Source organism: Nipponia nippon, unplaced genomic scaffold (assembly GCF_047370975.1).
Source record: "Nipponia nippon isolate SJK-2023a ecotype South Korea unplaced genomic scaffold, ASM4737097v1 scaffold_31, whole genome shotgun sequence".
NCBI lineage: Eukaryota > Metazoa > Chordata > Aves > Pelecaniformes > Threskiornithidae > Nipponia > Nipponia nippon.
Genome location: NW_028262349.1, coordinates 2,690,992 through 2,713,150, shown reverse-complemented (window position 1 = coordinate 2,713,150; position 22,159 = coordinate 2,690,992). Strand labels below are relative to the sequence as shown.

At 45.7% G+C, this 22,159-nt stretch overlaps 2 protein-coding genes across 2 annotated transcripts; both read left to right on the top strand.

Annotated features, from left to right (window-relative positions):
- The first annotated feature begins 392 nt into the window (after positions 1–392).
- FAM32A (family with sequence similarity 32 member A) lies at positions 393–1,645 on the top strand. Its single transcript, XM_087769690.1, has 4 exons — positions 393–520; positions 596–734; positions 873–926; positions 1,111–1,645. The coding sequence occupies exons 1-4, from the start codon at positions 444–446 to the stop codon at positions 1,177–1,179; spliced, it is 339 nt and encodes a 112-aa protein (XP_087625816.1). The 5' UTR covers positions 393–443; the 3' UTR covers positions 1,180–1,645.
- A 492-nt stretch (positions 1,646–2,137) lies between these two features.
- AP1M1 (adaptor related protein complex 1 subunit mu 1) lies at positions 2,138–11,507 on the top strand. Its single transcript, XM_009471893.2, has 12 exons — positions 2,138–2,260; positions 2,915–3,071; positions 3,453–3,520; positions 4,087–4,217; positions 4,363–4,510; positions 5,099–5,225; positions 5,589–5,731; positions 6,595–6,666; positions 6,957–7,115; positions 7,756–7,881; positions 8,082–8,157; positions 8,742–11,507. Exons 1-12 carry the CDS (start codon positions 2,219–2,221, stop codon positions 8,762–8,764), a joined length of 1,272 nt encoding a protein of 423 aa, XP_009470168.2. The 5' UTR covers positions 2,138–2,218; the 3' UTR covers positions 8,765–11,507.
- Positions 11,508–22,159: the final 10,652 nt, after the last annotated feature.

Here is a 22,159-nt window from a genome sequence, read left to right as displayed (position 1 = left end):
GGTAGGAGAAGGAACTGACTGCACAACTGCAGCATATGCCTTATTTACTGATCACAGGCAGGCTGTAAAATGTTCATTTCTTGGTCATTCCTACCATCCGGCTGGGTGGGCCCCTCTGTCCGGTGGAAAATCTATTCCCCTCAGCGAAGGAACGCCAGCCTCACCCGTCGGCGCCTTCAAATAAGCAAAAATTATTCAGAATTGTTCCGTTCGGCACGGAACACGCCGTGTGGGGAGGGCTGGGGCTGGTTCTTTCTGGCGCAGCCCGGCTCTCCGGACTTCGCTCCGAGGGCGGCTTGGGCTCGCCGCGGTTTTCCCTCACGGGGGGGAGAGGACGCACCGTTGCCGCGGCAACGGCGCCGCGCGCTGCGGGAGCCCGCCGCCAGCCGCCCGCCGCCGCCAGGGGGCGCCGCGGTGCGCGCGGGCGCGGCGGCGGCAGGGGTATGGCGGACTACGAGGCGGTGCAGCGCGGGCCGCTGCGGCTGAAGGGCAGCGGGGCGGCCCTGGGGGCCGGCAAGCGGTGAGGCGGGGGAGGCGGGCTGGGGGGGCCGGGGAGGGCAGCCGGGCCGGGGCGCTGACCGCCCTCTGCCCGCAGGAAGAAGAAAAAGGCGAAGGACAAGGCGCAGATCCTGGAGCAGATCGTGAGCAGCAAGAAGCAGGAGGAGGAGAAGAAGCGCGGCCTGGACAAGCGGACCCCGGCGCAGGTGGCCTACGAGAAGATGCAGGAGAAGCGGGTAGGGCTGCCCTGCCCGGGCCAGACCCCCTCTGGGGGCCCGGGGGGGGATTTAAAAACCCCAGTCGACCCCTCAGATGCGGCCCCTGAGGGGCTACGGGTGCTGGAAGTAACCGGCCTCTCTGGTGTCTTCCCCCAGCAAATGGAGAGGATCCTGAAGAAAGCGTCGAAAACCCATAAGCAGAGAGTGGAGGTAGGCTAAATTATCCCGATTTCCTGAGGCCGGTGTGTATTTATCAGCACGCAGGCTTGTTGGGCTGGAGGAACTGTTTCACCCTTGTGAAACACAGAAGCGGGGAGGCAGAGGGTCGTGTGGTTCAGTGGTGGCGATGTCAGCACCAAACGTTAAAGGTTTTCTTTCCCCTTCTCTCCCCTAGGATTTCAACAGGCACTTGGATACTCTGACCGAGCATTACGACATTCCTAAAGTCAGCTGGACGAAGTGAACGGACTGCTTGTCAAGGCTTTGGATCAGGAGTTGTGTTTTTTTTGTATTGAACGGGGTTGCCATGTAAATCTGTGCATTCTCCATATTGAATGTTTAATATATAATCTGAGTGTTTATGACTTTGTACTGTCTTATTTCATTGTTTTGTTTTTTAAAACCAAATATTCAGCAAAGTCTCTTCTTGGCTGATGAGCTCTGATTTATGTAGGTGCAGAGGGCTAGTTTTTTTAAATGCTTAAAGCGGGATGAAGGCCCAGATCGATTGCTGGAAAACGTTCCTTTGTTGGATACTAACAGTTCTGCCTTTTGGAAGTGAGGAGTCTGACAGTCTCACATAGCCTGAGCTTCTCTTGTAGGTTATAGGAACTGTATAATTTCTTTCTGTCTAGGGTTCTTTCAGAGGTGGGGGCTCTGCTGTAACTTGTAACTTTGATGTAACTTATTAAAATGCTGCTTTCACCCTTTTTTTGGTGCTGCCTTGCCTGTGACATGGGGGGCAGTGCTCCGATGAAAGTTGTGCGTGGAGTTTTTCAAGTGCCTTGCCTGCCTTTACAGTTCTTACTCCCGTGGAGAGATGACGTGTATCTGGATGTTTAAAATCCTAACACGCCTCTGAAGCCCGAATATTGTTCTTAAACCCGAATATCGCCCCCCTGCTGTCGCTGGTTGGGCCCTGGGTGCTCAGCCTCGGCCTGCTGCTCCCCGCTCCGCCTGCCCAGCCCTCCCCTGGGGGCTGCGGCCCCTCGGCCCGGCGCCGTTAGCGCCCAGCCCCGCTCCCGGTGCTGTTTGGGCGGCGTGGGACCATTTCCCAGCGGGAAAAAAGACCCCGGGGCATCCCACACCGGCACTATTTAGCACTCGCTCAGTCACAGTGTTCTTCCGCTGCCGCGGCGGAGCCCTGCGCGTATTCCCTCCCCGCAGCAGCCGGGGCTCGTTTCGTCACTTCCTGCCGGAAGTGCCGGTGCAGGAAGCGGAAGTCGGTGTGTCTGCGACCGGGCGAGACGGCGGCCCGGGCGGGAGGCGGCGGCGGCGGGGCGATGTCGGCCAGCGCCGTCTACGTGCTGGACCTGAAGGGAAAGGTGAGGCCGGGGCCGCGGGGGGCTCTGCGGGGCCGAAGCGGAGGGGCCTCCCTCGGCCCGGGCTGCTGAGGGGGTCGGGGACGCTCGGGTCTGTGAGGGGCCCCGGGATGGCGCGGGTCCCACGGCCTCGTCGGGGGCTCCGGGAGCCGCTCTCTCCTTCCCGGCCCTTCCCTGCTGCCAGCCCCGGTTTCACCCGGCACTGCGGGTCCCAGCTGTGAGAGGGGAGCCGTGGCCTGTGCCTCCTCTCCGCAGTTCCAGATGCTGAGGGAGGCGGCTGCTGGTGGCAGCCGTGCCAGCAGGGCCCTTGGGCCTCCGCCTGGGGTAATTAGTCTCTGCCGTAATTGGAGGCAGTTTGTCTCAGAGGATTTTAATGTTTTCCCTCTTAAAAGCATTATTAGGGCGTGTGCAGCAATAGGTGGAGAATAACTCTGGAAAATATTAATACATGATTTTACAATGAAAGGTTAGGATTTGCATTCTAATCAGCAAAGTATTTTGGCATTGTGATTTGCATTTATAGTGTGCATAGAGGCTGGAGTGACTTTTTTAAAGTTACTTAAAGAGTAACTTCCAAATATCTTGTGCGTTGGTCTTGCATGGTAACATCATCTCATGAAAGAGAAAGAATATAAGGATTTTGTTCCTCTCTTATAGGTTCTTATCTGTCGGAATTACCGTGGAGATGTGGACATGTCAGAGGTGGAGCATTTTATGCCAATCCTTATGGAAAAGGAAGAAGAGGGGACACTTTCTCCTATTCTAGCACATGGAGGAGTTCGTTTTATGTGGATCAAACATAACAACCTGTATCGTATCCTTTACACTGCAGATAGCTCGCGTATGCTGATATGCCAAGTGCTGCTATATTATAGTCATTGTTTGTGTCTAAATGCAAAGCTGGAGGATGAGCGAGGTGACATAAGGAGGCTCTGTTAAAAGAATTCGTTTCACGCTTTACATAGCGTAATGTGCACCAGCAGCAGAGGGTGCAGAAAAGTGTTTCTGTTAGTTTTACTCTAATAAATTATTTCCTGAATGTTTATCTTCATGTCTCGTTAGACCAGAGGTACTCTTAATTAACTCTTAGGGGTTTTTGGCCTCCTCTAATTGCCTAAAGGCTTGTAAAAATGCACTTAGTAAACATTTTTTGAGTGGTGACTTTGAATGCATGTTCCTGAACATCCTTTTTCAGTTGTTGCAACTTCGAAGAAAAATGCTTGTGTATCACTGGTGTTTTCGTTTTTATATAAAGTAGTTCAGGTGAGTATGAAATTTCAAAAGTAACCTCTGTCATCTTTTCAGTTCGATCTAAATAGAAGTGCATAGAGCTTTCCCGTTTTTGAAGAACTCTATGGTAATAGCGTTTTTACTTTATATTTGATTATTTTGTAGAGCTATCTTCCTAACCACTAATAATGGAATTGATATTTTTGTAGCTGAGTAGGCAAAGGATGTGACACAATGCTGTAAGTAGTTGCACAAGACCTGAGAGCACAAAGGAGAATTTTGTGAACTTGATGCATGAGTAGTGGCATATCATAGAGATTCTATGTTTGGTTCATCTGCACCTGGCATGAAAAATATTTCCTCCAGAATAAATATTTTTCATAATATTAGAGTCGCTTCTAGGATTCTCTAGCTCTCTTTTAATTGAGGTGGGTTTCCTGAGGGTAATCTTCTGAACAGAATGCTGTTTGTGAATTACGGGGTTTGGTTTGGGACTTTTTAAAAACGATTACTTTAGATGCAAGAATACATTCTGAATGTGCTGTACTTCCTCAGTTCATGTCCTCCTTCTTCCCCTCCCTCCTGTCATTTTGTTTCAGGTTTTTTCTGAATATTTCAAGGAGTTGGAAGAAGAGAGCATTAGGGATAATTTTGTTATTATTTATGAGTTGTTAGACGAGCTTATGGATTTTGGTTATCCACAAACCACTGATAGTAAAATTTTACAAGAGTAAGTATCATTCTGCATCACTTACAATGGCAAACTCCTTGGAAAGTTTTGAGCATTCTTCCATGCTAAAGCAAATGTTTTGGCTTGGTCTAGTTATCAAAAAAATTAATATTCATTTTTTCATGCCAATTATGTGGCTGTAAAGGTACATCACTCAGGAAGGTCACAAACTTGAAACTGGAGCTCCACGTCCACCTGCCACTGTTACGAATGCTGTTTCATGGAGATCAGAAGGGATAAAATACAGGAAAAATGAAGTGTTCCTGGATGTTATAGAGTCTGTTAACCTTTTGGTGGGTACCTTTAATTTGTAATGAGAATTGTAATAGGAAGTGTTGAAAAGAACTTATTGTCTGAAAATCTGCAAGGGTACAACAAAAAGTCGAACCAGCTGTGGCTAGTGTACTGTGATGCTCAGAACAATGTCAGTCATTAAGACGGAGTACCCCTGAGGACATCCAGGAGACACATAATGCTTTATGTGGATGTATTGCTAATTTCTGATACGTTCTTCCCTGAAGGGGCTGTCAGGCCCTGGCCCAGGCTGCCCAGGGAAGTGGTTGAGTCCCCATCCCTGCAGGTATTTAAAAGCCGGGGAGATGTGGTGCTTGGGGACATGGTTTAGTGGTGGCCTTGGCAGTGTTAGGTTTATGGTTGGACTTGATGAGCTTAAAGGTCTCTTCCAACCTAAGTGATTATGATTCCTTTCCTCCTCCGTCTGTGCCCATCACCTCCCTGACCTAATTCTACTCTACTGGATTCATTTCTCAGGAGAAAGACATCAGAGAAAACTTGGGACATGGGGGTGGGGTGGGAGTATTGTCTGATGTCATGACGTATCACATCAGCCCAATCTTACCTCCCTTTTCTTCTTTGTTTAGGTCAGTGCCAATGGAAATGTATTACGGAGTGAGATAGTTGGATCCATTAAAATGCGAGTCTTTCTCTCAGGAATGCCAGAGCTGCGCCTTGGTTTAAACGACAAAGTTCTCTTTGATAACACAGGCCGTGAGTATTTTGGTGATATCTCGGTAATCATGAAAGATGTTATCTGAAGTCTTCGGGTTTGGGATGCTTGAGGTTCAGCTGAAAGGATTTGTTCTGAGATGAAAGAAATACTCCCTTTATCAGGGTAGAAAACCACATTAGGTCTTGTGTGACGATACCGAGCAAAGATGGAATACATGGTAACCGTCTAGGCTTCCTCATCTCTTTTTTTTCACTGGGACTTCCGTAGTCCTAAAAACCTACAGCAAGCTAAAGAAAGTATGGGCTAAAATGTCAGCAGACAACTACTTTGCTGCGTAACTGGCTGCAATGAGACTTTGGACATGATTTGTGTAGCACCTTGAAATGTGTATTTTCTGCTAGGCGGCAAGAGTAAATCGGTAGAACTGGAAGATGTAAAGTTTCACCAGTGTGTTCGTCTCTCTCGCTTTGAAAACGACAGGACAATTTCTTTCATTCCGCCTGATGGAGAGTTTGAACTCATGTCTTATCGTCTTAATACCCACGTAAGTCTGGATGTTTGCATTTTTTTTTAATATGGTAACATTTTAGATTGGAGGCGGAGTTGCTACAAGGCTTTCTCTTGTAATTAAGGCTTAATTACAAGAGCTTAAGGCTTTGCCTTAATTTTTTTTTGCTTAAAGTATGGGCAGCGTAGTAGTTTTCAAGTCAACTGTTAATAGCAAAGCTTTGTGCTCACTCTTTTTGGAGGAAGTAAGAATGAGTTTAGAAGTAACTTGGCAATAAGTCTCTATATTTTCAACTACTGTTGAAACTGTTTCTGAAATACCGTTCCTGTAATGACTTTTTTTTTAAGTAACTACGTGATGAAATATCAGCTTAGCAATTCATTGTGCTTGACAACAATGGTATTTAAGTCATTTAATTTTATTAGAGTATGCTAGCCACAGTGATAAGGGTAGCTTTCCCTTCAGAAAAGGAAAAATTCAGTATAGAGAAGGTCTATAATATGCAACAGGAGACAACAAATGAAAAGTTCAGTATTAACTTTTTATTTTAAGGGCAGTAGTTTGAATGAGAGTTATTTTTAGGGCTTGTCATAGCTCAGTCCCTAGCGTGTTAAATGATCAAATATTTTGGAATGCAAGAGTTTGGTTTTAGGGATTACTCTGAGACACACCTTTTTGAGCCTATAATTCTTGTAACCCTTGGTCGTTGGTATATCAGTGCTTGCTCATTTGTATATTTATTTTTTTTAAATAAAAACACAACTTGTTTGTCATTTCAAACACCGCAGACTTTCTGTTTTCTGTGGGGTTCACGTGTTGAGTGTAGCTTTAGGTGAAGCAACGTTTTCATGACCGTGTCAAAGTAAAACTGACAGCTGTTAAGCGTTTTTCCCCCGTAGGTAAAACCACTGATCTGGATTGAGTCTGTGATTGAGAAACATTCCCACAGCCGCATCGAGTACATGATCAAGGTCAGAAGTTCTAAAATAATTATGGCTAATTTTAGTCTTCTCTTTCATTTGTTGTCAAAGCTTGACCAGCAGCATGTGCATTTTTGTACAAGTATTTAGTATTTCTCTGGGACTTGCATCTTTTTGCAAACTTCATTTTTATGTTACAATCTCCGTTACAGTTCTGTTTCTCAGTATGTAGGTTGGGGCGGAGGGGAGTTGTGTGTCTCGCAGCTCTCTGAACTCACTTGCACAATGGAAATATTTAGAGGCCTGCTTTTCTGATTTTTTTTTTTTTTTTTCTTCTTTAGGCAAAAAGTCAATTTAAGCGTAGATCAACTGCCAACAACGTGGAGATTCACATTCCGGTTCCAAACGATGCGGACTCACCTAAGTTTAAAACCACTGTTGGAAGTGTCAAATGGGTTCCAGAGAACAGTGAAATTGTCTGGTCCATTAAATCTTTTCCAGTAAGTGTTACTTTTAGTCTTATTGCCTAATAGTGTAATAATTACTTAACGTTAATATTTTATGAATGTTTAGACTCTGTCTAAAGCAAATTCTAATAGTATCAGACAAGCAGTACTGGCCTCTTCCTCTTTTCCCTTGGGTGAAGGCTTGGAACTTGCTAATAGATGTTTGAGATACCGTTGTTTATGTATTTTTTTTGTTTGTTTTAACTGGGTTAATTTTTCAGAACTAGGTTAGAGAGCAGATTTTTGAGCGATGTCTGTGAATGGTGTAATCCCTTGGCCTAGATTTAGCAGCAGCTGTTTCAGTTTGTCAGACTGTGCTTCTTGGGTGGTTCCATGAGCATGAGCTCTTTCAAATGTTAATGGTGTGGTAGTACAGCTGTCTGTCACCATTTAAACAGAATGGTCAGTCTTTTGAGTATGAGGCTGGAAGAAAATTAATTATGCCTCAGGCTGGTCCTAACACTAAAAAAAGTGTTCTTAAAATAAAAACAAGTGCTCACTTTTAAGCCCTAGAGAAGAGTTGAAATGAATAGTGGAGTTCAGCAATTTGGCATTAAGAAAACCCCTCGTATCGTTGCAAGTTTTTTTTTTATTTTTTGTTTCAAGAGAAAAAAAATCTGTCCCTTTCGGGTAGGGTGGAAAAGAATACCTGATGAGAGCTCACTTTGGACTACCAAGTGTTGAAGCTGAAGACAAGGAAGGAAAGCCTCCCATTAGTGTAAAGTTTGAGATTCCATATTTCACCACTTCAGGGATCCAGGTTAGTAGTTGAAAATAGAAATACTGGCAAGTTAACCTGCTAGGCTCTTAACACACAAGTTTTTCTCATTTTCTTGATGATTCCTGTTCAGTGTTATCCATAAAACATATTTTTGACTAAAAGAATTTTTTTTTCTTTTTTGCTGAATGCTGCTCGGCTGACGTGGGAGAGTTTATTTCTTCACATATCTTTCTTTCCAGGTTCGCTACTTAAAGATAATTGAGAAGAGTGGCTATCAGGCTCTCCCGTGGGTTCGTTATATTACGCAGAACGGAGGTAAATGGGAGGCAATAGACTGTAGACTTCTCCAACTTGCGTATTTTTTCTCCAGCATACACCTATACACAAAACCAGTTGCTCATATTCTTGAGTATTAAACTATACGGTTTAGATACATGTTTAAGATTAAAGTATGCTGCTTTTTCCAGTCACCTTTTTTGGTGTCTTAATGAAAGACCCAATGGGATAGTTCAGTAATGCCGTTCAAGTATTTTGTAATTAAGCTGGGATTCGGTGAGATTTTTGGAATGTAAATTTGAAAAGAAATTGCTCACACGTATCATTCTGCCAGCTTTAAGATGTGTAAGACACTGTCTACTGAAAGACACTAGATTGTTAGCAAGTAAAAGTGCTGGGGGTTTTCCTGTTTTCTTTTTATTGTTTTTCTGATCTGACGCTCTGGCATGGAAGCATGACCGCCTGCAGTTATCTTAATCACTTTAGAGCTCATTATCATGACCATTCTAAGCAAAGATCTGGTTTTATTTTATATCACTTCACCCGAATTTGCTGATCTGCTTTACTACTTTTAGCGAGACAATTTACTGAATCTGTTTTTTGGGGTTTTTTCGCCTTTACAGACTACCAGCTCCGAACACAGTAAAACACCTCACAAGCACCACAGACGACAAAACTTCAGGCCTAGAATTTGTTTGCAGAAGCTTCTGTGGTACTGAGAGCTGTGAATGTTGTTGCCAAGGGTCTTGTTTCTGCAATCTTGGATTGGCAGGAGAAAATTACTGTTTTCAATAATGTGTTTGAGCATTTGAACCATTAGTATTGATTGTGTGAATATTTATTTCATTCTTAGAACGTGCTGATCTTGCTGCTAAACGCTAATTACATTAGGAGTAGCAGTTACCTTGAGGAGCCAGGAATACAGAATGAACCTTGAGAATGTCTTGTCAATGCCTTGTCCCTTACGTTCGCAAAGTTTCTAGTATTTGTGGTTTAGGATCTCTAAAGACATTGGCAGTGTTATGCTACAAATTAGGGAGACGATTGTGCAATTAAATGAGTGCTGAACACTTAGTTGTATTTAGCCCAAGGTATTTATTTTTTTTCTGGGCATCTGGGTGCCTTAATTCATTCAAAGCTCTGTTAACTTATAAAAATTTACAGAATATGAGTTAAAGCTATCTGAAGTCCAAAAATACCATTTGCTCTTTTTGCGTCCTTTCAAACCAATTTATCTGACAGAACAACTTCAACCGAAGGGTTTGGAAACAAAAATATGGGTTTGTTAAAGACTAAGTTAACTGAGAAGAAGAGATCACAGAAGTAAATGTCTATGGGAACATCTCTGTGGAAGCACGATGATTGCTAGTTCAAGTCAGCTGAAACGCAGACTGGAGAGTTTCAGCCTTGAGGTACCCCTAGGGCACGGAAACCCTATGCCGACTGGGTAGTATTTGCCTTTTTAAATTTCTATTCGTAAAACAAGTTCAGAACTGTAATACATAGGCATAAGAGCTTAGATTAATGATTAAAAAAAAAAGACCAAAACGATTTTGGAGGCGATTAAATTTGGTACAAAGATGGGGGGGTTTTATTATTAATTTTCCAGATAGTAGTAATATACTCCAACCTGTTCTGAAAATTGATTGTTGTTTATGAAGAGGGTGATAAAAATACAGTTGCCATCTTTCTTCCAGCTTGCCTTTGTGTTAATTTAGGGCAAATATTTCCCTTTTTTGCTATAGCTCACTAGAATTGTTTAACTTTTAGTTGCCCTAAGGGGGAATGCTTTCTTTCTCAGTCTTTTCCATTTGTAAACAACTATTATTACAACTTCCTGGCAGAATGGATAACAGTTCAGAATGTTATACTTAAAGGTATTATTTTTTTTTACATGCCGTTTCATTTTTTTCTGAGAAGCTAAGATTGGCATGGGTGTACATAGTTATTTTGATTTTTCAGAAGAATTTTGATGGTTATCAGTATTTTCTTTAAACAATTTTTAGACCGTTTTTGTTTGAATTTAGTACTCCTGACAGATGCTAAACTTAAACCATCCAAATCTAAATATATATGTCCGCAAAGGTGACGTGATATGCTGTGCGCAAGGTTCTCCACACCGCTCTGTCGACAGTCCTTGACTCTCCTGCGAGACGGCGGAGATACTGCAGTCGTTGTCCCCACTAAATCCTTGTAGACGATATATAGAGATATACCTGTGTATGCAGTGTATCCCCTTAGCAAAAAATGAACCGAATTCCCCTGAGGTGCAGCTGCTGTAAGGTTACAGGAGGATCTGCCTCAGGAAGGACCGGCACCCGAAGGTGTCTGGGCAGTAACCGGATGGCAGGTTAAGCAGCGGTAGGTGTGGACATGTATATTCTGGAGAAAGGTTACTGTATTTGTCACCCAACGAGCTTGATGTTGAAACAAATTAAATCATCTTGGTCAAGATTTTGGTTCCACTGCTCATTTTCATTTGAACAATTAAGCTTATGACTGGACTAAACATTTTTATATTAAAACTGTAACTGGTTGACAAATCACTTTCTGATGACTCTGTTCTTCAGTGTTCGCTTTAATTATTTGCCTGTAAAATGTGACTCCTAATAGCTTCATTTGTTTTCCAGTTGAAGGTGTATCTTGCGGACCAGAACAGCGTTTTCTCATATTTTGTCACAATTTGACTCTCTCTTGATGCTGGGGCATCGGCCGTGCTTGTCCAGGGAGTAATGAAGGGCAAGAAGTCCTCTTTTGAATTAGTTGCACTTCACTCGCTCTTTTTGCAGTTTGATCTACGGCAAGTTGTAGCCTCTAATCTTACAGCACCCTCCGTTGTTCTGGTAGGAGGCCTGGATAAGCGGAACTGGACTTCATAATGGCTGAAAGTATTCATATTCCTGATTTGACCAAATACTGACAAAATCTTTGCATTTCTGTTGTTCTCTGCAAAATTCGCTCATGCACCATCAAATTAGTGCTCATTAGCACCCTCTATTTCAGAAAGCAAAAAACCCCCGCCTCTTCATCCCTTCCCTGGAGGAATGCAGGGTCCCCGAGTGCTTACGGAGGCAGAAGCAGAGCGGTGGGGTGTTGTTCTAGCACTAGCTCTTGTTCAAGGAGTAAGGGGTTTTTTGCTAAGTTTTGTTCTTAGAGCAACTGCTAAATCTTTCTTTTCTTGGTGGCTTCTGTTCTCTGCCTAATGTGGAAAAATGTAAATTTGATGGTCTGCCATTATGTTACAGGTAAGCGCCTAATATAAAATACTGTTTAAAGTCAATTGGCATAATTCAAATAAGCAGTGAAGTGTCTCATCTGTGTTTTCAGCTCGACGTGGTTTCACAGCTGTGTTCCCTGGAATCTGGAACATTAAAAGACTACAATTCTTAGGTGGCTCTGGAAATGCACGTCTGTTCCTAATAGTAAGCCGGCAATGTTTAAATGTTCTCCGCAGTCTTGGTTTTATAATAAGCTGGGCAGCAGGCTCTTTTTTTTCTTCAGCAGGCTGAAGCGTTTGTCCTGGCCTGTCTTTGCTCGGGGTATTTCAGCAGCAGCAAGCATCCCACTCTCCCTGTCCCCAGGCGGGCAAACCTGGCACCGTGTTACGCGTGGTTTAATTGCTGGCTGATCCGATGGCGGGAGCCGAACGGGGCCTTGACTTCCCGCAGCGCTGGGTGTCCAGCTGGTTGCCGGCTTGCTTACCAGGAAAGATTGCAACAACCTGCTGCTTTTTTGTTCCTCTGGCCGCTTCTGCCAGCAGATGGCATTCTGAGCACGCCGCCTGCTTCCCTTTAATCATCAGAAAGAGTCGCACAAACAGTATGTGCAATACGTGCCTTTTGATTTGGAAGGTAACTCGATTTTAGTGCCTCTGAGTTCATTTAAAAAACCCGAACTGTAATGAAATTATTTTTTTTTAGCCTTATACAGCATGATTTTTGGAGTTCAATAACTTCTCAATTTAGTTTGACCGTTTTCTCTTGACGTTCTCATTTCTCTGTTCCTCTCCCGTGGCCGCTGAGGGCAATACGCGAAGCAGAGCGGAGAGCATCGCGCAGAGGGAAGGGACGAGCCGCCCTGCAGCGCCCCAGAAGCCGCTCCTCGGGCTGGGCGCTGGTGGCGGTGGACATTGCTGGGTCACAAAGTTAAGACTCAGCTGGTGGTCTGAAAGCTCCCGTTTGATACAACATATGAGAGAGGGTGTCTTTTTTTGGTTTTTTTCCCTTTGCCCACTTGATTACCTCTAGAGAAAACTGGGTTTGTCTCAATAAAAGAAGCCAGGCCCTACCTCCCAGTCACGTCAAACGGGTGCATTAGAAAAGCTGCATTCCACCTCTGTCTTCCAGCTGGGGAGATTCTTTTGTTGGTTTTCTTTTACGTGTTTCTCCTCTTCCTTCCTTATTGCCATCCTTTTATGCCTGTACACTGTCTGGACTGCTTATATTTGCTTCCTGACTCTAATCTGAGCTGGTTTTGTCTATAAAACATTCTTGCGCGTGAAGAGAGACAATACGACTTTATCCGTAGGGGATTTGTCGCGGGTTAAGAGATTGCACCTGTTTATTTCTGACTTTATAATCTGTGACAAGAAATGGGCTAAACCTTGGCACCTCTATCTTGTGCCAAAGGCAGTATGTTGCAATTCGTTCAGCGCTTTTTTTCCCCCTCTGTGGTTGACACCCACTGCTGTTTGTAATTTCAGCAGCCCTGGCACCACGAGGGTTGATGGCCTTGCAGAAATAGCATGAGAGAGCAAAGTTAAGGGACAATATGAATAATCTTCATTGCTATGGTAATTAATTATACAACAATGTTGTTTATGCTACAGGAGAAGTTGTACTGAAATCACAAACGATCGTAAACCTTTTTTTCCACTGAATTTTGTGCAATCTGGAGTGTTATAGAAGTCATGCCCTCCCTACGCACAGATAAAACTTGTTTCTCTTGTAGTTGCAGCACGTTGTCTTGACTCAGCGTTTATGAAAGCGCAGTTAGTCACAGCTCTCGCTGTAGTCAGATGCAGGAGGTTCCCTTTTGTAGTTTTTTCACTTTGTTATTAGCACATTAGTTAAAGACTTTGGGTCCTTCTGTATTTCTTCCCTTCCCGGCCTGGTGAACTGGGCTGGAACTTTGATCTCTGGCTTTGGCAGCGCAGGGTCCGTGTGCGGGTCGTGGCCAGCTCTGGCCGTCGGCTCTTGACGTCGTGACCGCTGCTCTGGGCAGCAGCGCGGCCGGCTCTGTTCCTTGCGCACCAGTTCCTAAACAGAAAACCGTAATGTGTTTTTAAAGATAGGAGTTGTAGCTAAACTCGGTTCTGTGTTTGTTCTCCTGAAAACGAAGGATTCTTGTTTTATTAGGACGGGTTCTGGGCTAAGTTCCCAGGAACTCGGTGCAAACAGCCATCTGAACTGGAGATCGTCAATAGCCTTGCAAAACCAATGGCATTGCACGGGAAGATTAAAGCTGCTTTTCCCACTTCAGCTGCTCTGCCGCTCTGTTGTTGGCAGACGGGTTGAATCAGAGAATTTGGATAATTTTGAGTTTAATATCAGGAATTATGCCCATCTTAACCTTATGACCTCTTTCTCCTTCCTCTTTTCCTCCCCCCTTCAAGCTGCCAGCATCTCTTTATGCTCATTCTGGTCTTGTTGACTGCCCTGGCCGTTGCAGCATCGCACTGATGCAACTGTGTTGTGCTGTAGGTGGAATTCCTCTGGGTTATTCTCAAACAATTACGGACTAGAACCTGGAACTCCAAGTTCATTTGCAGGCTGATGGTCAAATAAATAAGCAGAAACAGGCCTGAATCAAATGATCAGCAACGTGAAGAACAAGACGCTCCCAAAGTCAGCGTGCTGGGCTACGGCCTGTTCTGGAGAAAGTTTTGTAGGCTTAGTTCAAATCTTGGCTGTGGATTTGTACCTTGGATCAAAGATTTGTTGCAGGCCCTTCTCCAATATAAAGCAAAGAAACGTAAAACAACAAATATCTAGTGAAATCCAAACACAATCTGCTCTATGTTATGCTACAAAAATGAATGAACTCTGCCTCCCACCCTCTCCCACTGTGACTTGCTGTGAATAAGCACTGCTCAAAGGAAACTATTGCAAGAAGTTCTGCCTCTTTCCAGCAGGAATAACAACTGAGCAAGGAGAAATGCTGACTAGATTTCTCTCTGCTCTTCCAGTTGGGCAGGTATAGGTGAAGAGCGGTGGGGTGTTTTAAGCAGCATTGAAAGGACTCGCCCTTAGCACAGAATTGTGCCCAAATATTCAATTATAAGGCTTTAAAAAGGAGCATCCTATACCTGATTTGAGACTTTGCTAGACCATCTGAAGCAGCAGGGTTGCTGCACCACGGATTTTGAAGTATAGAGGAGTATCTAGGGAAATCAGGCAGGTGAGGCTGGATCCCCAAATCTGTTAGTTATGACTCTCCAAGCCGCTGGGTTCCAAGCCCTCGATGTACCTGTCGGATCGCCAGGCAGGCTCCGCGGGGCCATTCCTCACCGGCAGGCTCTGGGTCGCGCTGTTGGGAAACCAGGGGTCGAGCCTATGCTCCAGGTCAGAGAGGGCAAATCTCGCTCTGGGTTTTTCCACTTTAAGCCTTAGTTAAAGAGCTTGTAGCAGCTGCTGGTTCCTGCCCGTGCTCTGCTGGGTGTGAGTGTGCTCCTGCACCAGCAGGGAACGAGGGATTCGAGAATCCCGTCAAGTCCAGGAGGAGCAGAGGTACTGGGTTTCTCGTCGGTTCGAGATTTAGGAGATTTTGCCATAAGGGCTTTGTGAGTGGGCTGGCAAACACCAGTTGGGTGTCGGGTAAAAGATCTCGACTGTGCATTAGAAACAGAGAGTTAAGGGGTAATATAATACCCAAATCCAGCTGCGGTTTTATATTTTCAAGAAGTTCTTCCTTAAAGCTCCTGCGTTCCAGGCTGCGTACCGGTGGCTGCTGCAGTCTAGCCAAGGAGATGGGACGAAGCTACGCAGACAGGAGGAGTTTGAAGAGACTGCAGTGTAAAAGTTGGAGAAAAAGCTTGGGAGGAAGGATACAAGTGAGGTCTGTTTAGAAATGCCAGTGTTAGAAACAAATGAAATCTGCTTTTTCATCTTCAAACATAAAAAACTAGTCTATAAAGTTGAAAAGAAGATGTTTAAAATTGACAAAAGAAAATATTACGGTGTAAAATTCCACCTTTTCACTGTATTTGTTTAGAAAAGGGCTTCTCGGCCACGCGCTGCCCCACGCCAGAGGTAGGAACCCTTTGCTGCCAGAGCTGCGCCCTCCTCTGCCTCCGGCCACCGCGAACTGCTGCCTGAGCCATAGCCAGCCCATGGCTGCAGAACGAGTGTTTATTTTCTTTCTTGCTTATGTATTAAAACAAAAGCACAAGACAGAGCGCTTCTACGTGCTGTGAACTCCACGATTGTTAAAGTTTCCGAGAGGTCACAAGGGTCCCAGATAACATTAGCAGCTAAGTGCTATGTTGTCCTTTTGCGTTATCAACAGGAAACATCTTTACCAGCACAGGAACTACAGCTTTGTAATTGGCCTGGTGCAAGAACATGACAGTATTTTCTCATCCTATCAGGACTCGGATATTTTGGGAGCTGGTATATAAAGCTCGCAGCACACAGTGTCTTTTGGACATTAGGAACAGGTTCATGTCAGAAATCAGTGTGCTTTGCTATTTTCGTAGTTGCTATAGTTGCAGCATGAATGATTTTTCTTGCCCTGCATGGTTCGGGGTGGTATTTCATTACAGTGCATATGTATATTTTTATTATTTGAGTGCAGACGGACACATTTAAAGTAATTAACATAGTGATATAAGTCTTGTAAAGAAACCTTTAGCAAATAAACAACGAATCCATAAATCATATCAATGCAGGCCTTGTTTAGCTTTCGTTAAATACTCGCAGACTTCTATGGTGCAGGGTTGAGCTCTATCCAAGCAAATTTCAGATTCGCTAGATGATAAAATGTTATATTTGGGCTCTGAAATAAGAAGCGTTCCGTGCGCTGAATGATCTACGTGTTGAAAGGAACAGCCCTTCTGCCTCACGCAGTTCATGGCAAAAAAGGTCCAGCAACGTCTATGACTAGTATTAGATCAGCGCAAAGAGCGTTCAAATGGAGCTGTAAAGAGCTGAGCTGGAAGGGGGCCAATATTGCAATTAATATTCTGTACCAAATTACACCGCTCACTGATTATAGCAAACCTCATTCAGGCCATTTGATAAAGCCGGAGTGGTTTTTTCCATAGCTGCCGTCACTGTTTTGGTCCGAAGTAACTGTAACTACCGAGAAGGAGAAACGACAACAAAACCCCAGCATGATGACAGCCCAACATTTCTCCTAAAGAGTGCATAATGAGAAATTCTAATAGCTGGGGGTTCATTTTAATCCTTCAGAATAAACAGCACTACACAGCCTTTACTGCACTAATCCATGGCTGCTTTTGTAGAGTTCCCAAAGTCAGATTTTCGAATTTCCACTCTTACTACAATTTTTCTTAAACAGCCCTTGACTTCAGAAATCGCTGTTATTTCTGTATAGCAACTTCTTTGGTAGGGATGGCGAAGGGGGCATTTTGTTATCAATCAGATCAACTTCTACCCGAAGGAAAGTCAGGATTTTGTTTTTCTTTTTATTCTATAACACAAAAGAAAACCCTGAGCAGTTTGCGGGCTGGTTCCAGCACTCGGCTGGTCACACAAGCTTCGTTTGGCACGAAGCAGCATCCCTCGCCGGTGCCGGTTGGTGCTGCGCCTGCCGGGCAGCGCTGTCCCAGGGTCCGGACGTCTCTGGGCAAAGCCGGAGCCGTGCCGCGAGAGCCGGGGAGCTGCAGCGTCGAATGGCTCTGGATCGCTGTGCAAAATCACGTCCCCAGACTTATCTCTGTGTATTGTGTCGAATACCAAAAATGTCGGGGGCTGATGACAACAGGAGTTATTTCTGAGGGACTGACACACTGCATAGATGGGGCATTGTGAGAGCTTTTTTTTTCTCCCTCTTGCTCGCTCTTGCAACATGCTGCTGGAGGTGGCGGGAAAGGAGGGAACATTTCGGTCTTCCTGACTTCAGTGTTTGAGTAACCGAGCTCTCTGAGGCAGCAGTGTTGAAGCAGCTTGCTTTTTTCCAAGCAGTATTTTGTGACAGTATAGCCAGAGGGGTTTAGATTAATGAAGTGAAATTTCTTTGTAGCAAACAAGATTTCTTTTTTTTATTGGGGTGGAAACATGAATTCAGCAGAGAAAAGAAACAGCAGCTGCAATGGCTGGAAGTTAAAGCTAAGCAAAGTCAAGTTAGAAAAGAAGTGTTTGCTTCCAGCAGTGTGTGTGTGTTTGGGCATGTCTTTGCTGCTGGAAGAACTGATGCAGGGGAGAGCTCAGGTCCTCGCGTGACGACGGGGGTATCTCCTCCAAAAGATGCCCCTTCTCCCACAGCTGCAGTCCCAGAGCTGCTGCTGCAGCAGCCCATGGCCGCGGGCAGGAGGGGACTCGGTGCAGTGCAGTGTAGCAAAGGCGATGCGATAAAGGACCATAGCGGTCCCTCGCCTCCAAAACTTCAGAGTAATCCTTCCTAGAGGTTTTTTCCCCTGCTGAGCTCATCAAAGCTCCTGCCCTCGCAACCAGCCGCACACCTCTACACTCAGTTTAAATTTCCTGCAGGTGCCATGGGACGTCCCCGGCTGAGAGCGGGGCGCCGCGCGCTGAGTCACATGCCGCGCGGAGGGAGGCTGGTGCCCGGGTGCCTCCGTGGGCAGCCCGCGGCAGGATTACCTCTGCTCTCGGAGAACTTCTCACCCACGTTTCCTGCACGAATCCTGGGTGAGAATGGCGGTCGTGCGAGGGCACGGGGGAAGCCAGCGGCATGGGAAGGCATGACGGCACATGGTATGTCCCATCCTGCCTTGTTGGGCAGCTGGTACCAAAAATGTTCTGTTCCCTGCCCTCCATCCACATCCACAGCCCGTTGCTGGAAATAGTGCCTCTTTTTTGGACTGAGTACCAGGTATTTTCCCCTTTCCCCCTGCAGGACATCGGTTACCCTATCCTTTGCCATATGGGTTAGAAGCTGTTGGCTTCGTGCTTGCGTGGGGGATGCTGGCCTCACGTCTCCTGGCTTCCGACCATCTCCTCTCCCCATACCCACAGAGTGAGAGAGAATATAAATGTTACAGCTGCTTTTCCCTGCATCCGTAGTGCATTTCTGAAGGGAGGCTCGCAGCATACCTTTTCACGGTCCAACATTTAATCGTGCCCCATGCTGGATCCCATCAGCCACAGCCTTCAGTTCAGAGCCATTAAAAAGCTCTGTAAGCAGAGGAAAGGTTTCCAGACGATGTCACGGATACGGGGCCATCTCAGGGCACAGGAGGAATTAGCAGGTGTCGGTCACAACAAATTTCCTCCACGATCTAATTCCTGGCGGTGTGAGCGCTGCTCTCCAAGGCTGCCCAGGGGTTGCAGAAGAGGTGATTTGCCCAGCAAGGCACTGCACTGAGCCCGGCTCCTATAAAGCAGAGCTTAAAGGACTTGGGATAAACCCGCTGGAGCTTGGGGAGCACGGCACGACTGAGCTGTGCTGAGCGAAGGTTCACGTTTTGGTGGAGCCTGGCCAAAACGGTTGCTGTTAACTGGAGTTACCAGTGCAGTGTCAGTGCTTTCTACGAAGGAAGCACGAGCACGGCTGCACTTTGCTTACAAGAAGGGTGAGGCATCCTACTTAGATTTAGCAAACCAAACCTTCTGCAGGGCTTTGAGAGGCTGCAAAGCACAAAGTTTGTAGCACCCTCAGGGTGGCGAGGTCTCTGGGGCTGCGATTCTTCGCCTCTTTTTTTTTTTTTGGGTGGCTCTGTCACTGCTGTTATCTTGGTCTACGACAGGGGAAGGACAGTTGTAGCTAATTCCCACGGGCCTGCAGAGCATCAGTGAAACAAATTGGAAAAGCTGCTTAGAGAAAGGCAGAGAATTATTGCTACCAGTGTGGCCGAAAGTGAAAAGGCTGAAGAAGCCTTTGGCCCACATGGGGAGGAGACCATCTTCTTGTTTTTCTGATACTCTTGAAAAGAAACAAACAGCTGCTTTTCATTTTCTGTGTTAAGCAGCACTGCGGCTTCAGCAGGGGTCAGCGATGGGGCCGCTGTCGCAGCCGTAGCCGTCGGGACGCTGCCTGAGGCTGAGCTGAGCCCGCGCCTGGGGCTACCGGTGGCACCGCTCGGGGCGAGCAGCGAGCCAAGGGCAGCCGGGAGCAGGGAGAGGGGCGCAGTGGTGGGAAAATGTCCTGCATATTAATTTTTATTAAAAAAACAAACAAACATAAAAAATCCAGCTTTAAAGCTGGATTGCCTTTTTAGCCATGGTTAGAATGAAAGCAATTGGGCACCTATTAATTCCCATTCCCATACTGGGGTGTTGAACCTCCGTTTGCACTAACAAAGAGCCAATGCTGAGCCCGATGCAAAGGATAAATGAAGCTTTTCTATTATTCTGTAGAAAAATACACTCTTACAATCTTCTGTAAAAATACCTTTGGGCAAAACAGATTATTTTGACTTTGGACAACATCATTCACGAAACGCTACGCCACAAGTTTGGTCTGAAGGAAACCACACACGATTTGACTCTTTTTATCTCGTATCAGCGGCGGAGAGCTCGGTGCGGTTACAGTTCTCCTCATTTCTGAGAAGAGAGGATCATATTTAATCATTGTGTCAGTTGGCACAAACACCGTGTTTGTAGTGAAATGCTAAAAAACAGCACATTTATCTTTCCCTTGATCAAGATTCATACGATAGAAGCTCTTAACATTAAAACTCATCAGTAATGAAACATTTGAAGGGCTCAGCTACCCAGCTTGTTTACTGTAACTTATTTTAAAGAATGGTCTGACCTCTCCCGCCTAATATAACCTATACAATATCAGTAATCTCCACCCAAGGGTATTCGTTCCTTGGCAGACTTCACTTTGGCTCTAAGATATTATTCCTGGCTGGTTTTTTGAGGGGGATGACAACGACTAACTTGCTTCACTGAGCAGCACATTTCAAAACCTAAAGTGCCTATAGGGGTTGCCTCATAGCACGTCCTTACCAGCTGCACAAGTGGAGAAGCCAAGAGTAATTTGGCGGGAGAGGGAGATTTTGAAGCCTGGGGAGAGCTCTGTGATTCCCCATCCCACCCACACCAGCAGGGCCAGAGGATCTCACCCGCCGTTTCCCGCAGCGAGCCTGTCGGCTCTGCTCGGAGCACCGCAAATCTGAGAGATGCACTATTGCATACGGCGCTATTACATCACCCGCTACTTAAACAGCCCTAGTATTGACCTGCCCTGATTCGTATTATTTTATTGGCACGGACTTGTGCTGTGGTATCAAGGAGTCCCAAGCACAGGAAAGACTCCCCCGCACCACAAAGCGAACAGGCGCCAAAGAGAAAAGTCAGTCCTTGCCCTAAAGAGCTCGCTTATCACTCACGGTTAAATCTAGCTGGGTTTTAACCGCTTTTGTAGGGCCAGCATCTGTACAATACCCACCTTGCACAGAAGCGTCAGTGACAGCAAAGGCTGAGAGCTCAAGGAGACAGGCAATGCCACTGGTGAGATGCAATGAGTTTTGTGTGTGCTCAGACTGCAGTTTCAAAGACGTAAGTTTAAAGAATTGGGTTTTTTCTGCAGGAAAGATTATTTGAACTCTCAGCTCTCGGAAAACCAACAGGAGGAGGTGACAACGCCAGGGTCTCGCTGCCTGGCACCCAGGCACTGCAGGGACAGGGGCTGTCATGTCCCTCTCCAGCAGCGTCTCGCCCGGCCACAGCGGCACCCTCCAAATCGGCTCCAAAGGAAAAAAGGGGCATTGCTAATAGTCACGCTGCTTAACGCTGTGTCAGCTCAACCCCTGCATCAGGTGCTGTACAGCAGCTCACGGTTTGTGGGACCATTGCTTTCGTAGATGTTTGAGTTTCAGTGGTTTCTAACGACTTGTTCAGTTGATATGAAATTGCGGAGGAGTTGAACATTCAGCTGTGCTCTTGGCAAAACCCAAGCCAAACAGCCAAGTGAAAAGCCAATGCAGAAGGCAGCACTGAGCCTGCACCGCGTCCCTGAAACGACTCGTTAGGCCCCCGAAGCTGCCTGTTTTCCTCCTGCCACCGATATCCCATTGCTGCCCCAGTGCCAGTGACTCCTTGAAGGCGTACGGCCACGTTCTGCAGGATCATCCTTTTGCAGAAGCATCTGGGATGAAAAATTGAGCTGCTCCTCTGCTGCCACAAGCCCGTTTACTCGGGAGGCGCTGCCAGACGGCCAAAGGCACAGGCAGTGGCAAGATGCAAAAGGCACAGCATCAGCATCGCATCTCGTAGAAACCCGCCCCGCACCACAGCTGAGCTAACGGCAGCACAGGAGAGCTGGGGTTGGCTTACAAGCGAAAAATCCCAATCAAAAGCACCCAGATGAACCCACGCTAGGCCAGCCTGTGCGATTGGTAGTGGTGGGATAACCCTGCCAGCCGTCGCACTGTGCTTTGTTCGCCCACCTTTTTGAGGCCGGAGCCTTGGACGGGCTTTCCTGGGAGGTGTAATTGGGCATGCTGCTTTTGTGCCATTTGTTGCTGAGCCAGTGATGGCTTCTGTTGTATTTATATGTACATGAGATGCATTTATACATACAACAAGGGGGTTTGTGGGGGTTTTTTTCCCCAAAAAATATATTGAAACATTTAATTCCAAAAACCTGCACTATGGCTAAATAGCTTCTTTTTGCACAGACATCTCTGTCTATAGAGTCGAGCCCTTCTCCTGTTGTAGCCTTCCTCCAGTGCGCCACTCAGATAAAATCCTTGGGTACATATATGTGTGTGTATGCATGCATATATGTAAATATAAGTTATATAGAGAGGTTTTTATATATGTTATATATACATAAATATATATAATTTAATCAGAATGCAATGACTTAACTGTGCTTGCTCAAAAAAATGAAGTACCAATAAAAGATGAGTTATTATGTTATAAATCTCTTATCAGTCAGGAAACTGGAC

What these genes read in the sequence shown, in the direction of transcription:
- FAM32A (XM_087769690.1), top strand. Translation starts at nt 444, where the DNA reads ATGGCGGACTACGAGGCGGTGCAGCGCGGGCCGCTGCGGCTGAAGGGC. An exon ending in AGAAGATGCAGGAGAAGCGG is followed by an intron (nt 735 to 872) that starts GTAGGGCTGCCC and finishes GTCTTCCCCCAG; the next exon opens with CAAATGGAGAGGATCCTGAA. An exon ending in CCCATAAGCAGAGAGTGGAG is followed by an intron (nt 927 to 1,110) that starts GTAGGCTAAATT and finishes TCTCTCCCCTAG; the next exon opens with GATTTCAACAGGCACTTGGA.
- AP1M1 (XM_009471893.2), top strand. Translation starts at nt 2,219, where the DNA reads ATGTCGGCCAGCGCCGTCTACGTGCTGGACCTGAAGGGAAAG. An exon ending in TAGAGTCTGTTAACCTTTTG is followed by an intron (nt 4,511 to 5,098) that starts GTGGGTACCTTT and finishes TTCTTTGTTTAG; the next exon opens with GTCAGTGCCAATGGAAATGT. An exon ending in GGTCCATTAAATCTTTTCCA is followed by an intron (nt 7,116 to 7,755) that starts GTAAGTGTTACT and finishes CCTTTCGGGTAG; the next exon opens with GGTGGAAAAGAATACCTGAT.